Genomic DNA, 15,673 nt, shown 5'->3' with positions numbered 1-15,673 from the left:
TTAGTACTGATACATTTGTGACATAACGGTATTCAAATATACAGTACTGTTACCCCTAGATCCTGACAGAGTATATACATATGATGGGGAGGGGACTGTACATTAGGAGGGGGTGGGTGGGTGGGAGGGAAATATACATACGGCGGGGAGGGAATATATACATGCGGTGGGGAGGAGACTGTCTATTAGGAGGTGGTGGGGGTTTTGGGCATTTACGGTGGCCAGTTTCGAATTGCAGCCTCCTGTAGGTGCTCTTTAAGAGCGGTTTTGAATGTGGGCAGGGATTCACATTCCTTTACAGCTTTGGGTAGGGCGTTCCACATTGTTGTGGCATAATTGCGAAACGTGTTTAGTCCCTTGTTTGAGCCGAATCTGGGTTTAACATGATTTGTTGAGCTTCCTCTGGTGTAGTGGTTGTGGTATTCACTGACCTTTGGGAAGTATTTTGACATGTACATGGGCACCCCGGTCGTATAGTGTATCTTGTAGACCAGGCCCATTGCAAGTTGCTGTACTCTGTCGTCTACTCTAAGCCATCCTAGGTTGGCAAAGTGGGCAGGGGTGAGGTGGGTTCTGGGGTTCAGGTCAAGTAGTAGTCTGACCAGTTTGTTTTGTGATGTTTGTAATTTTGTTTTAAGCGCCTTTGAGGTGCTTTGGTACCATGAGGTGCACGCATAGTCATAGTACCCTTGAATGAGTGCTCCTGCCAGAGTCTTCAGGGTATTCTTGTTTACCAGAGAGGAGATCCGGTACAAGAATCTAGTTTGTTGGTTGACTTTTTTTATTACATTGGATGCCATTTTGTCACAGGAAAGATTTGCCTCTAGGATGGAACCCAGGTAGGTAATTTCGTCTTTCCTTGTGACAATATTGTCACCCACTGTAACTGAGAATCCGTCGGTCTTGCTGAGTTTGTTATTTGAACCGAAGAGAATGGACTCTGTTTTGCCCATGTGTAATGATAGTTTGTTATCAGCTAGCCATATGCAGATTTTGCCTAGTTCCGTGCTGAGGGTTTTTTCAACCTGCAATTTGTTCTTGTCAGAGACCAGCAGGGCTGAGTCGTCCGCAAACAGGAACAAGTTGCAGTCACAAGCTGACGACATGTCATTTGCATAAATTAGGAAGAGTAGCGGTCCTAGTATGCTTCCTTGTGGAACACCACAGCTCACTGTGAGGGGGGGGGATAGGGTACCGTTTACCTCCACCATCTGTTCCCTCCCCTCAAGGTAGGATTGCATCCAGCTCACTGATAGACTATCAAAACCAATTGCTTTTAGCTTGTCAATCAGAATGGAGTGATTGACCGTGTCAAAGGCCTTTTGTAGGTCCAGCATGACCATGCCGCAGTATTTGCCTGCGTCCACCTCTTGTTTGATGTGGTCATTCAAATAGAGAAGGCATGTGTCAGTGGAGTGGGATGTTCTGAAGCCAGATTGGAATTCGTAGATTAGATTTTTTTCCGCTAGGTACTTTTCGTAGCAGTACTGTCTATCTGTATGTCATATATGTCCTGATGAATTGAAAATGGGGGACCCTGATGTAAACAAGACAAAAGTCTTTCTCTGGTCTGCATCCCCTTAACAATTGTGTGTAATGAGCTGTACTGTATTGTACCCATTCTGCAATCTGTTAATAAAGTGTTCAATCAATCAGAGAGAGAGAGCGAGAGAGAGAGAGAGAGAGAGAGAGAGAGAGAGAGAGAGAGAGAGAGAGAGGCGGACATCTGTGCTCTACTGAGCGCACCTTTCTAGTCCCCAGATGAATGCGCCCTCTTGACTTTGGCACAGTAGACGCGCGACAGACAGCATCAATGTGAGAAACACAATCCCTCCCCCTCTCGCTCTGAATAATATGCATATTAGATCACTCAGTGATTAACCGCGACGGGCATATAGTAAATAAGGATAAAGCATGTTAAAGACGCATTTATTGGACTCGTTGCGCGCAGAGTTTACATAGAAACAGCGCGACACCCGAGTCCCAAGAGGAGTATCACGCAGGACTGAAGAGCTCACAGCGCGCATGTAATGACTGAATCTGCGTTTTGATGACATCATCACAACAACACGCGTTAGGTTACAGGTTCTTTCTGTTTCGGTGATATATTTTCGGTGAAAAAACTCTTTCGGTCGAAAGCCGAAAGGCCATTTTTGGCCATTTTCGGCCGAAAACCTTCGGTTGCCGAAATTTCGGTGCATCCCTAATTTCTGTATTCCATTCTTCCGTATCAGCCGTCCTTTCTTCCAACATCTTTATGTCTTTCTCTTGCTCCTGTATTTTTCCATTCATTGCCTCGAGTCCTTTATCCACTTCCCCTCTGAGCTCGTCCTGTCCCCTCTTCAACTCTTCCCTTAATTCATCAATGCTGTCTTGAATATTCTGCGTGCTCGCCTGGTTAGCCATTGCGCTAGCTTGTATGCTAGTTTGTAGCTCTTGTTGGCTAGTCAGCGTGCTAGCTTGCATGTTCCTTGTGTTAGCTTGTATGCTATCTTGTATAGCTTGGACAGCCTTTGCGTTAGCTTGCACATTAGCTTGTAGCTCTTGGTTAGCCTTAGCTTGTAGCTCCTGGCTAGCCAGTATGGTCGCTTGTATCCTCGCTAACCAGGCGGGTTCCACGGGGTCTCCGTCCCTGCCTACCTGCGTCACGCTCGTCTGAGCTATTTCTTCCGTCATTTCCTTGTGTCGAGATCTTTCCTCCGGTGTTTGTACGTCTTCTGGGGTCTTATTTATCTCACTTTTTCTCGTGGACATCTTTCCTTTTCTCTTATATCTTGTCACCTTTTATTTTGTTTTCGATGGTTTTACTTCCCTTTCTCGATATTATTTGACCGGGAGCTCTTTCAAGTCTCCTATCCACCCATCTCAAAACCGGAAGTCCGAAATCCTCTTTCAGTGACTCTGTGCCTGTTTTCTTAGGCAGTTAGCCTCTGGTATGTGTGCCATTAGCGTTAGCCACGATTCTAGGCCTCTTTTCTTTTGGAAATAATGATAAAAAATATATATATAATGTTTGTATTCGACTAAGAGGCTGGCAGTCGACTACGGCTCCTTTCGTTAGTCGACTATTCGACTAATAGGGGTCAGGCCTATTTCCCTCGCTGTTTAAAGAACTACAGTTGTGTCGTAGGGGAGGGGCTGAGTACTTTCAGTCTCAGGTGTTAGAGAGTGAGACAGAGATGTGCAGAAATGACAGCTACCAAATCCATTCCGAGACAATGGCTACTTTGTTGGCAGTGTGAAAATATCTTTAGAAACGTTTGTGTTAAATTGTATCTCTCCATCAGAATTTAAAGTGTATACCGTAGCATAAAGTGCGCATAAGGCATATAATAAAGACTTTTCTCCCATTCGCGTAATTCACTCACAGCTCGGGCTGAGACTGAGGTTTTTGTGCACCCAAGTCTCCCGAACATGTAGAGACAAACCCGAGTCGATCAGAGCTTCCTACGCTATGGTAACTTGTGCGCAGTTGCGCACCTACCGCATAATACCCGGGGAGGCATTCACCGGTAGGAGTAGGTGCGGAAAAGTGACCATATCTCACCGTAGTCGGCTATAAGCCATTTTCCCTTTCTGTGTGTGTGTGTGTGTGTGTGTGTGTGTGTGTGTGTGTGTGTGTGTGTGTCCGTCCGTCCGTCCGTCCGTCCGTCCGTCCCATCTCTGGTCTTTGGAAGCATGAGCCAGCTGTATTTTGTACTTTATTTTAAATGATAATAAAATCTTGAATCTTGATTACTATCTTGACTATTTTCCTTTATCCTCTACTAGTTGGTTATAAGATCGCACAAGTTTCAAGTTTGTTTTTTATTTGTCACGTATAAAGTACATTACAGTGAAATGCTTGGTTCTGTATGAGCCCCTGAGAATGTGCTTCATACAGTAAAAAGGTGAGTGTTTGTTTAAAGTGAGTGTGTGCATGTGGATGTGTGTGCAATGAGTGTAGATGGATGGGTTTGTTACATAGAGTCATTGAGCATCCTGATGGCCTGGAGATAGAAGCGAGGTCACAAGTCATCAGAATAACAAAAAGGTTAGTTCGACCCGTGAGATATAAACATGAAAATCACATCAATATTTGGAAGAGAAAAATAGTTGGACTTCTGCTGCTGCTGTGAGCTGGGTAGTGTAGTTGTATGAAATTTAGACGTCCATCGAAAGCCCTGGATCTCCTCTTTCTTAGGACTACAACGATTTCATTAGTGCTTCTTCTTCTCGCGTCTAAATAGTCTGTTTTCCGGTGCAATGCACAGATATTTTATAAACTCATATTTCAAATATACACTTTGACTGGTGTTTTGATAGGGTTAGGGTCTTTACTCTTGGCTACATTTGAAAAAGAAACACAACATCACTTAATATAATAATAATAATATTGATCTATTTGTGACGTGAATCTGTGATCTGATTTAAGGGGTTAAGATACTAATCTCCTTCCAGTTTCAGATTAACCCTTTCTCCGCCGATGACGTGTTAAGACGTCATTCCTCGCCATGCTTAATCTGCCAATGACGTTTTACAGCGTCTTTGAGATCAATATTTCAAATTTCTGTCATGGTATTCATATTTCACCCACGGATCCTTGACTGGTGCTGTAGGACTTTGCTCAACTCTCCAGCGCTTCAATACCGCCACCTGGTGGCTGATCGGCGAGTTGCCAAACCGGAAGTGGGGCCGGAAGTGCTTGGTGTCACCCCTATTCCGTCCGCCACTCGCTATCGCTCGCGGGACTCCATCTGGACACACTGGATAATCGATCCGTTGCCATAACTCGATAAACAACATTATTTGGACGTATATAGTATTATACAACCCGGAAATGGTTCACCTAGATCAACATCCCATAATAGCGATCTTTTTGCTCCAGTATCATCCCCCATCGCTACGAGGAAGCTGCGGTGAGTTTCAGCATTTTTTATTATTATTATCCATACAAACTGCTATGATCTATATATCACCCATACTACATGAAACATTTAACGTCGGCCATTGCATTATTATAAACAACCCCCCCCCCCCCCGGTCACCAGCAGATGATGAGTCATGATGTTTAGGACCTTGTACAATTGAAATTTTTTATCTGGCGTCAATCGCTATCAAACTGCATTTGATGATCTAATATATGCATAAATGGCTATAACTCACGTTCTATGAAATACTGCAGAAAACGATAAAAACATATTTATACTTTAGACCGTATTTTTGTATGAATGTGTGAATGAAAAAGTAAAACGTTCCTACACCCTGAACGATAGCTAATCGATGTTGAATGGGCCATAGTAATGTCAATTTAGCAATACAATTTAAAAAGTTATAGCCCTGCAAAGTAGGTGAACATCTCCATAGACAAATAGAGCTGGCAGACTGGCTACAAGGATGGATATAAGCGTGGCAGAGAAAGGGTTAAGCATAGTACTGACCTGTAGTTCCTGATGTCTCCACTGGAGGGCAGTCTCAGTCTGGGCCAGGACAGAGAGCAGAGAGGAGAGGTCGTGACCCACTCCGCTGTCCGCTGGGACAGACATACTGGTGATGGGACTGGTGCTGGTACTGGTCCAGATCTTTAACATACGAGACTGGGGCAAACAAACAATAGAACTAGAATAAATACAAAATACACTTCCTAGTACAAGTACACAATAGCAGCAGGGCTAGGGTTGTTGCTTGGATCAAACTGTTCGTCATGCCTTTGACCTGCCAATAGGGAGGTGTAGTCTGACGTCACTTTGGACCACCCGCACGGTCCACCCATTTAGGGATTTATCATTGGGAAAATGGATTATCGGCTATTGTAATAATTATGCCTCATGAACATTGCCAAGCTTTCCATTTTTGCACAAAATGAGTTCCCTTCTATCACTAACATTATTGTTTAAAGGGGCTATGTATTATAAATGTCATTTTTCAGTCTCTAGCATTGTATTATAGTAATAGGAGTTCGTATCAATGTGTTTTAGGGTCTAAATACCATATTGGCGGATTGCTCCGATTCAGCCCAGCCCCTTTCGTCCTCTAGTAAATCGGGTCATTTTGATTTGAAGGCCTGAGTCACGTCATTCGGGCTGTGGGTAGCGCACAGTGATGCGATTGGCTCTGTGGTTGGAGCTAATGCCCGCCCCCATTCTACCAAGACTGACTGTACACAGCGAAACCATTTCCTCATACTCGAGAGGGAGAGAAAGGAAGAGAGAGGGAGAGAGAGCACTTGGGGGGGGGGGGGGGGACCTGCAGCGCGCCACACACGCAAACGGGAGATTGAAAGAAAGAAAAAAAGAAAAACATTTCCTCATACTCGAGAGGGAGAGAAAGGGAGAGGGATAGAGAGCACTTGGGGGGGGGGGGGGGGACCTGCAGCGCGCCACACACGCAAACGGGAGATTGAAAGAAAGAAAAAAAAAAACAAGCTGCCGGCGGACTGTCTTTTTTCTCTCTCTCTCTCTCTCTCTCTCTCCCACCCCCTCCCTCTCTCGCTCTCTCTCTCTCCCCCCCCCTCCCTCCCTCCCTCTACCAGTGCAGACTGTGTGGCACTGTCACTCAAAGTGCTTATGGGCGGAGCCAGGCCATAACAGCCTGATTTCTTGAGGCTGAAAAATGATGGTTTTGAGTACTTGATTAGAAATATAAAACAATGCATTTTTTTGAAAAAAAACGTACAAATGTCTTCAATAGACCAACAGGAATTGTGTAAAGTTGCCCAAATAGTGCTAGGAATAGCAATGCATAGCCCCTTTTTGGTTGCATTTTTGGTTGAAATACAATTTGACGTAATTATTTTACGATTAATTGCGAATATTTTCATGTTGAGCTATAGATAGTGGATGAATACACACAGAAAGGTACACCATACAAATGTTCATGCTTTATTTGTTTTAAACGAGACGATTTAGAAATGAGCAATGGGAAAATACATCGCGATTTCAAGCGAGGTGGACCGGCCGGAAAAAACAATGATGTAACCACTACACCTCCCTATAGAGGCAGAGTGGCTAACTGAGTGAATAACTGACCAACTGGTTGACTGACTGAGTTAGTGACATTGCTGGTCTTTTAAGTGCTTCACATCTAAAAACACAGCAGGATGTTGAGACACATTTCAGGGGTAAAGTAAGAGTGTTGCTGTCCCCAGAGACAAGGGAAAAGTAAGAGTGTTGCTGTCCCCAGAGACCACACCAAAGTGTTTATAAGACTAGAAAGGTGTGCTCAGTGGAGTGCAAATCTCCGCCAGGCGGCATGCCCTAATAATAAATATAGCAAGCGCCAATTCCGGGGCTTCAGGCCAACACGGATCATTAAGATTTAAAAATAATTTCACACACATGGTTCAACCGTGTTATGAAACATATCCTGTGAGTTTTGTTTTTGATTTTGAGTCTGATTTGTGTAATGCCATTATTTTTTTTCTTTGCATTTGTAGCACACCCTATTGGTAAATTTCTGGGACATGTTTCGGGGTGGTATTCTCCTTTAAAGACTCACCAGTTTGAGAACAGCCTGAGAGACAGACTGGAGAGTTATCTCCGTCTCTCTCTGTCTCTTCCAGTCCTTCTCTCTCTCCACCTCCCTCCCCTTCTCTCTCATCTGCTCTTCCCGTCGCTCCTTCTCTCTCTCCACCTCCCTCCCGTTCTCCTCTCTCCTCTCCTCTTCCTGTCGCTCCTTCTCCCTCTCCTGAGCCTGCAAGGAGAGAGACAGCTCAGCTATCCTGAGTGTGAGAGAGAGTGAGAGAGAGAGAGAGAGAGACAGGAACAGAGAGAATGAGAGACAGAGATTAGAGTAGTGCAAAAAACGACCTCATGGCTATTCAATACCAACAGACCGTTTTTTTATATAGAATATATAGATTTTTTTTTTTTTTTTTATTATTATTGCAAAACAAAAATTATTAAAAGTCAGTACTCAACACACAATGCATAATGAAACTTTCAGTAAAGGTGGTTAAAATACATGCAAGTACAGAAACAAGATAAAACAAAAATAGTCTATAATAACATTTTAACCGTATACAGTGTATATCCAGCGAAATTACAATTATATAAATGTTAGTATAGAATATACCCCTAATACCTATTTTCTAAAACCCTACACACATATGCTCCAGCTCGAACCCCCCCCCTCCCGGACCCCCTCTTGGATAGTACCTCCATTATCCCTCACTCCTAACCAGACACTACCATTATAAGCTAGCTTTTATTCTCTCCACCACTTCTACCCACATTGACATTTTGGATTCATTGAGACCCAGAATTCTTGCTGTAGATATTTCTTGATATATCACATCGAGATATGTAAGAAACCACACTTTTCGGCACATTTTTTCCGGTTGAAACCAACGTGATGCGATCAGTTTTTTAGCTACTGTGATACCCGATAAAACCAATCTCTTTAGTTGTGGATTCACTGCAAACTCAAAAACATCATTCAATAGTAATACCGAGGGGTGTACAGGTATATTCCAAGATACGAGTATTGATAATTGTTGGGACACATCTTTCCAGAATGCTTAACTGGTGGGCAGTCCCAATACATGTGCATAAATGTTCCTTCGTCCCCATTTGTACATTGGGAGCATTTGGAGTCTTGTTTAAGCCCCATTTTGCACAGCCTTATAGGAGTCAAGTATGTCCTGTGAATATAGTTCAGATTGATTTGTTGATGATCCGGGTTCCTTGATGTAAGTCGGACATTTGCCCAGGCTCCTTGCCAATCAAAGTCATTTTCCAGGTCTGGTATATCCCTCCTCCAGACAGTGTCTAGTTGAAGGGTTTCATACGAGGACGTTAGTAATTGATAATAAAAACCTGATACAAAACCTCCCAATGTTTCTCTTTCATAGAAAAATGTGTGGTATCTGTGGTGTTCAATTGGTATGAGTAATGGAACACCGTGAGACCTCAGACAAAGTCGTAACTGTATGTAAAAAAGCCATGTGGACTCGGTGAGGTTAAACTTTGTGCATATTTCGACATAACTACAGAGGCCCTGGTTATTAAAAATATCCCCTAATGAGTGTATGCCTTGCTCTTCCCATATAGGGAATCTTATAGGGCGTTTTCCCATTAAGAGTGCATTGTTATTGAATATGGGAGTGTGATTATGCCATTCTTGGTGGGTTAGGATATTTCTTTTGTGTTTCCCGCCATGTTCTGATTGCATGGGTAATTATTGGGCCAAATTCTCGCTCACAATGCTTGATTGAAAGTTTAGTGTGTGCTATGTCTTTCAGTCTCTGTGGGGCTACTATGTTTTCTTCTAATTCTCTCCAAGATACCAAAGCCTGGGGGTCAAACCATATCTTCAATGGTCTTAATGTGAAAGCCTTAAAATATTGTAAAAAATCTGGAACTGCCATGCCACCGTCTGCTTTATTTCTCTGTGCGGTGGATCTTTTTATGCGAGGTGGTTTGTTATTCCAAATAAATTTGTATGTGGAGGTTTGTAATCTTTTCCAGTAGCCCTCTGGAGGAGGTAACGGAAGCATTGAGCTGAAGAAATTGATTCTTGGTAATACATCCATCTTAACTATTGATACCCTTGCCTGTACTGAGTTTTTAAGTTTTGCCCACCTGTCCAGGTCGTCTTTGATTTTGTTCTGTATTTTTGTGTAATTGTGCTTCACCGTTTGTCTTATGGTGGGAAATATTTCCACACCCAAGCATCTAAAATGTTTGACCATGGGTATCGCACCTGGGAGGGTTGTGTCTTTTTTTGCACTGATGTTAAGAGGAAGAAAAGCCGACTTCGGCCAATTTATTTTAAATCCTGATAAATCACCAAAGTTCTCTATCAACTTGAGTATATGCGGCAATGTGTTGTTGGGGTTTTGCATGAACAATATTACGTCGTCCGCATATAAACTAATTTTATGTTGTGTGCCCTTGATTACTATTGGTTCTATGTGTTGGGATTGTCTTATAAATTGTGCTAAAGGTTCTAATGATAGATCGAATAGTCCGGGACTAAGAGGGCAACCCTGTCTGGCTGAGCGTGATACCGGAAAGATATCGGAGATGAATGTGCCTGTTGTAATCCTGGCCGATGGGTCCTTGTATAGTACTTTAATCATATCAATGAATCCTTTTCCTAACCCCATCCTTTCTAATACTGCCCATAGAAACGACCATTCCAACCTGTCAAATGCTTTCATAGCATCCAGGGATAGCATCGCCTTAGGTGTGGTGTCCTCTTTGTCTGCATCTAGTACGTGCAGTATTCGCCTTATGTTATCATTGATCAGGCGACCTTTTATGAAGCCTGTTTGGTCCGGATGAACTAAAGACGTCATATGCTTTTGCAATCTGATGGCTAATATCTTAGAGTACAGTTTGACATCGGTTCCGAGGAGGCTTAAAGGTCGGTAACTACCGCACTCAGTGGGGTCTTTGTCTTTTTTGTTAAGAACTGAAATGAGTGCGATATTTTGGTGTTTATGGAAGCTCCCCTCTTTGACTGAGTATAAGATCGTATTTAGTAATAAGGGTCCAAATATGTCCCAGCAAGAAATGTACATTTCTGATGGGATACCGTCAAATCCCGGAGCCTTACCGTTTTTAGAATATATAGATTATACTGTAGTTGTCATTGTGTTATTGTTCACATATTGATATTGATATTAAATCTTGTTGTAAAATTGAATTGGGATTAGGGCTGGGTGTGAGTAATCGGTTACTCAAGTACCCGCCGTTTCAAATTAACTCCATTTGCATGTTCTTGGTATCTGATTCTAGGGACATCTATGGATCTCAGGGAATGTATTCCCAGTGTCAGAAATACTGTGTCTGTTACTAGGCTTGAGTAAATTGTAATGAACCAAATGAGAATATCAATAATTTTTTTTTTATCTTTGACTGTGAATAACACCATGCTCAAATTGACCAGACCTGAAAAATCTAAGCAAATTAATAGATGGAAGATGATTGAACAGAAGGTTTTGTAGATACAGTACTGAATTCTGCCATCCGGACACATGCAATTTGAAATATGATTATAGAATATAGAATATCAGGCATAAAATGGTTATGCGATTAAAATGTGATTAATTAGATTAATTAATTACAAATCCTGTAATTAATTAGATACATTTTTTTAATCGCCTGACAGCACTAATAAAAACAATTACATATATAATACAATACAATCCACAAAGGGATGTGTAGGAGAATTGCCTAAAAACCCTCAGGGGCTTGCATGTGGCATTCACCAGGAAGCAAAATTACACTGATATTATATAAAGATAAAATATCCCGCAAGATGCGAGTTGTTGCAGGAAGAAACACTAGAAGCTGTGGAGCATGAGAGCATAAGAAGGATTCTATTAATAGTATGCCGACGTTACTAAAAGTTGCAAACATTGTTTTTAGTGTGTTTTTATTTAAAAGATAAAACAGCGGTTCATGTTTAGGCATTTCCAAATTGTGCCAACAACATGTTGGGTTCATAGACTATTGATAGAGAAGAAATCTGCCATTCCATGAGCAAAGAGACCTGCTGCAGACAGAGTGCAGGTAATGTAATTAATACAACTGACTGTTTTGACCGACAATACGCAGGGCTCTACGCTAACCTTTTTCCCAAGGAGCACATGTGCTCCTAAATGAAAAAATTTAGGAGCACACAAATACATTTAGGAGCACACACAAATATTTAGGAGCACAGTGAAAATATTTCAAGTAACAGAGTTTATTTTTTTTCCCAAAAATAAATGTATATTTGTACTGTGCATGCATGTGCAAACGGGAACGGGACACACATCTGTGCAATAGCACATACCACCAAAGTCACTGTCCCACTGTGTGCGTGTGTGTGTATCTGCGTGTGCAAACGCAGTGACACAATATATTGTAAACAAACATGTCTGAGAGGAGGGGGGGAAGCCCCAGGGAAACCGAGGGGGGTCACCCCTCCTACCTTACCCTTGATACGACCAGGTTGAACAGGTACCCCTGTTAATATGTGAACATGCTGTTCATTGTCATCACAGGCTGAGAAAAAGATTCATTCCTCAATCACATGTCACTAAGCATAGCTTCACAGGTTAATTAACCCACTTAGTTGTGAGTTCACCCACGTTACAAACGTTACATGAACACACATGTTCTCATCACAACTAACCAGTTCATTTTTACACATGCAAAAAACAACGCCGATTTTCTATGGAGAGAGAAGCTATACCAGTGACAAGACAATTCACACACAACACGCGTTGTATCCTCAATGTATTGCAGCAACACATGTTTTGGAAACATCGTTATTACAAAACATTTAGAAGGGAAGGAAAGAAGAAGTGTTTAAAGTCCGGCCAGGACTCCTACCTCCACCCTGAGCGCAGGCCGAGAGGACTGCAATACTGGTTAACGGGACACCGAGTCGAACCCGGCATCTCCTGCGTTGGTGACGAGGGTAATGTCCGCTACGCCACCCAGCCGCCGTTCTCCATGTTGACGAAGTCCTCACTGGCATGGCACCCGGGTGTAGGGTCGACTAACATCCTCTGTCAAAGATGACGTCGTAGTCAGAGTGTTTAAGGCATGTTATAGTCACAGTAACGTTCAACAGTGTAGCATTAACAGCCGCCCGACTGATAGCAACAAGCTAACGTTTCCTAGCCTAGTGAACACAACGAGCTAGCGCCGCAGCTAACAGCTGACTGGCTAACAACAGTAGGCCACAAACTAGCATGTCACCTGAACTGTACACAACGACATAATAAGCCAGACTTCAGACAGGCCGCCGCCTGAGTCCCCCCTCATCCTAAGAGAGAAGAGAAAAAGAAATGTCAAACACAGTTTTCAACTGTGATTTACCAGACATGCAGCGGAGTCGGCTCAATTCCCATCCGGGCTGCAGCCGACTTGAGCATGGAACTACCGATAAAAAAGATCCATGCCCACTTTTCCTCATGCTTTAGGGTGTACTTCCACATTCATGTGAAAGATGGGGCCTGCACGGGACAGAGAAGCATCCGCTTGTCCAGAGAATCCCGGGTTCAACCAGATCTCGGTCGCGGCCCACTAGTTTGACCATCATGGGCGTCAGACCAAGATCCTCCGTCCGCCGCTTAAGAAGCCGAGCAGAGGACCCCAATCTGGGGCCGGCCTTCGTAAAATTGTCAGCTAGCCCCCATAGCACTAGCAGACAACTAGTGCTCGCAAGCAAAACATTACTCACCCAGCTCGGAAGCAACCAGTTTCTCACAACAGCCGGTGCCTCCCACAGTCCAGCTGTATGACCGGAGGTTCAATACCTATCCAGCCGCAGCAAAGAGGACTGCAGGTGGGGAGTATATCAGCGGCGCGAGCCCCTAATACGAAAAAGCCGGTGGAGGTCAGAATGATCATCATCTTCCAGACACTCCAGTGACGAAGACAATATCGCCGTATTTTCCTCTCTTCAGCTAAATACTTTCTTTCCCATTTCAAGTGATTGGTATAAAGGCACTTCCATTTGGGTGAAATTTGAGAAGGAGATGAGTGTGTGGCCCCACCCCGGCTTATGTAGGTAGCGGATGGGGGTGTGGTCAGACGGATGTTGGTATGTAAGGGTACATTGTGAGGTTTTATTCAGTGCACGTCACTGGAGTGAGATGTGTGCAGATGACGCTGCGCGGAAGCTAGTATGATATAGAACAGTCACTTAACTTTAGCTTTTGCCCCTTTTATGCATACAATGCCTATGTTTTGGCTAGTGTTGCTCTTCTAGAAAAATAATCCTTTCAGGGTTGCCTATTGAAATACTGTACTACACCTCCAGTACAGAAACATTGTTTATGAGTTTGCGTGTCAGGTAGACCATTGATTGACAGTCGATTCTGTCAATTACGTCACACCGCTTTCACCCACCTCTGCTGTTGATAACGCTAGCCAAGTTAGCGCACACACACATACACAGTGGGCCAGTGACTTTGGTGTAGGGGTGTAACAATGCATCGCAATGCATCGATCCTAAGGGGAAAATTCAACTGCATCGATTTGAAAATGTTAGAATCGATTATCGCAATTTTAATGTGTACACAGTGTTATGTTATTGTCATGTCTGTTACAGCCAACACAACGACATACGCTACTGCATCAACGTTATGATTAACAAGGCAAGGCATTCGTTTTGTTGCATTAACGTTATATTACTATTGCTATCGATAAATCTAGGTGTTCTAAAATCTATTGCTATTGGTAAGACTAGAATAAGTGACTGTCTCGGAAAACTCTCGCTTATCACAATGGCGGACTTTCAGGAAGTAAAAAAGCTAATGAGAGCTTCCGATTGGTCATTTCCTTTATTTCCCTTGAAACCAGTCACGTCACTCTACTGTGATTGGACCGTTGGCTTGAGTGCAATGTGGGACTTGTAGTTTTTTTTAACGATTTATCAGCGGAGAAAAAAAAAACACGACTGAGGCTGTAATCTTCACTCGCACACCGTGCCAGTAATTGATTTTTCCGGTTCGCACACACATATTTCTAGGGGCATATGCGAGCAATATGGTCGCACTGTAGAGCCCTGATATGCGTTAAGCATCGGGTATATTGCTGCGCGTTGTTATTGCTACTGCCATGCTCTAGTCCAGTGGTGCCCAACCAGTCGATCGCGATCGACACGTAGATCGCGGGCTGATTTCAAGTAGATCTTGATTAATTAAATTAGATTATATAAAAAAAATTAAAATAAAAAAAATTGCAAAATCAACTCTGCCGCTCCTTGTTCAATGCTGTTTGTTATTTAAGATGAGGTCGGACTCAGCACTGACAGATTTGTGTTCATTATGCTGCTTTTATAAAGCCTCAAATGACGGCTTACAATATACAATTTTGGCTGGTAGCTCTTGGCTAGGTGGTAAATTAAAAAGTAGATCTTGGTTCAAAAACGGTTGGGCACCCCTGCTCTAGTCTATAAAATGAAATAGATTTTGAAATAGATTTTCCTAAACAAGTACTCAATCACTACTTGAGTAATTCCTGTGAATACTGGATCTGTACCCATCCCTAGTTAGGATAATAGTGAAGGGATCTCAAAGGAGATGAGGAAAATGTCCAGCTGTCAACTTGAACATGACTTAGTGAAAATAATTAATTAAAGTTATTAAATACATTAGGCTAACCTGAAGATGAGGTTAACATTAGATTAACCTGGAGACTAAGACACGGTTAACTAACATTAGATTAACCTGAAGACCAAGACATGGTTTACATTATAATAGCCTGAAGACAAGGTTAACATTAGACTAACCTGAAGACCAAGTTAACATTAGACCAACCTGAAGATGAGGTTAACATTAGACTAACCTGAAGATGAGGTTAACCTTAGACTAACCTGAAGACAAATATGAGGTTAACATTAGACTAACCTGGAGACTAGGTTAACATTATACTAACCTGATGATGAAGATGAGATGAACATTAGACTAACCTGAAGATTAATATGAGGTTAACATTAGATGAAGTTAACATTAGACTAACCTGGAGACGAATATGAGGTTAACATTAGACTAACCTGGAGATGAATATGAGGTTAACATTAGACTAACCTGGAGATGACTATGAGGTTAACATTAGACTAACCTGGAGACAAATATGAGGTTAACATTAGACTAACCTCGAGACTAATATGAGGTTAGCATTAGACTAACCTGGAGACTAATATGAGGTTAACATTAGACTAGGTTACCATTAGACTAACCTGGAGA

General features: G+C 42.6%; 1 protein-coding gene across 1 annotated transcript in view; it reads right to left on the bottom strand.

Annotated features, from left to right (window-relative positions):
- LOC311228142 (uncharacterized protein) overlaps window positions 1–15,673 on the bottom strand; it is a gene marked incomplete at its 3' end in the record, with an annotated part of 144,002 nt that overhangs the window by 103,514 nt on the left and 24,815 nt on the right. Inside the window, exons 8-9 of the mRNA XM_084314057.1 lie at window positions 7,477–7,610; window positions 5,421–5,576 (exon numbers count right to left, since the gene is read on the bottom strand). Coding sequence (XP_084170183.1) covers window positions 5,421–5,576; window positions 7,477–7,610 — 290 coding nt within the window. The remainder of the gene's footprint in view (window positions 1–5,420; window positions 5,577–7,476; window positions 7,611–15,673) is intronic.

The sequence above is a fragment of the Notolepis coatsorum genome (assembly GCF_963971535.1).
Source record: "Notolepis coatsorum genome assembly, chromosome: 5".
Lineage (NCBI taxonomy): Eukaryota > Metazoa > Chordata > Actinopteri > Aulopiformes > Paralepididae > Notolepis > Notolepis coatsorum.
The sequence above is the reverse complement of the archived record's forward strand: the minus strand, read 5'-3'. Positions and strand labels throughout refer to the sequence as shown.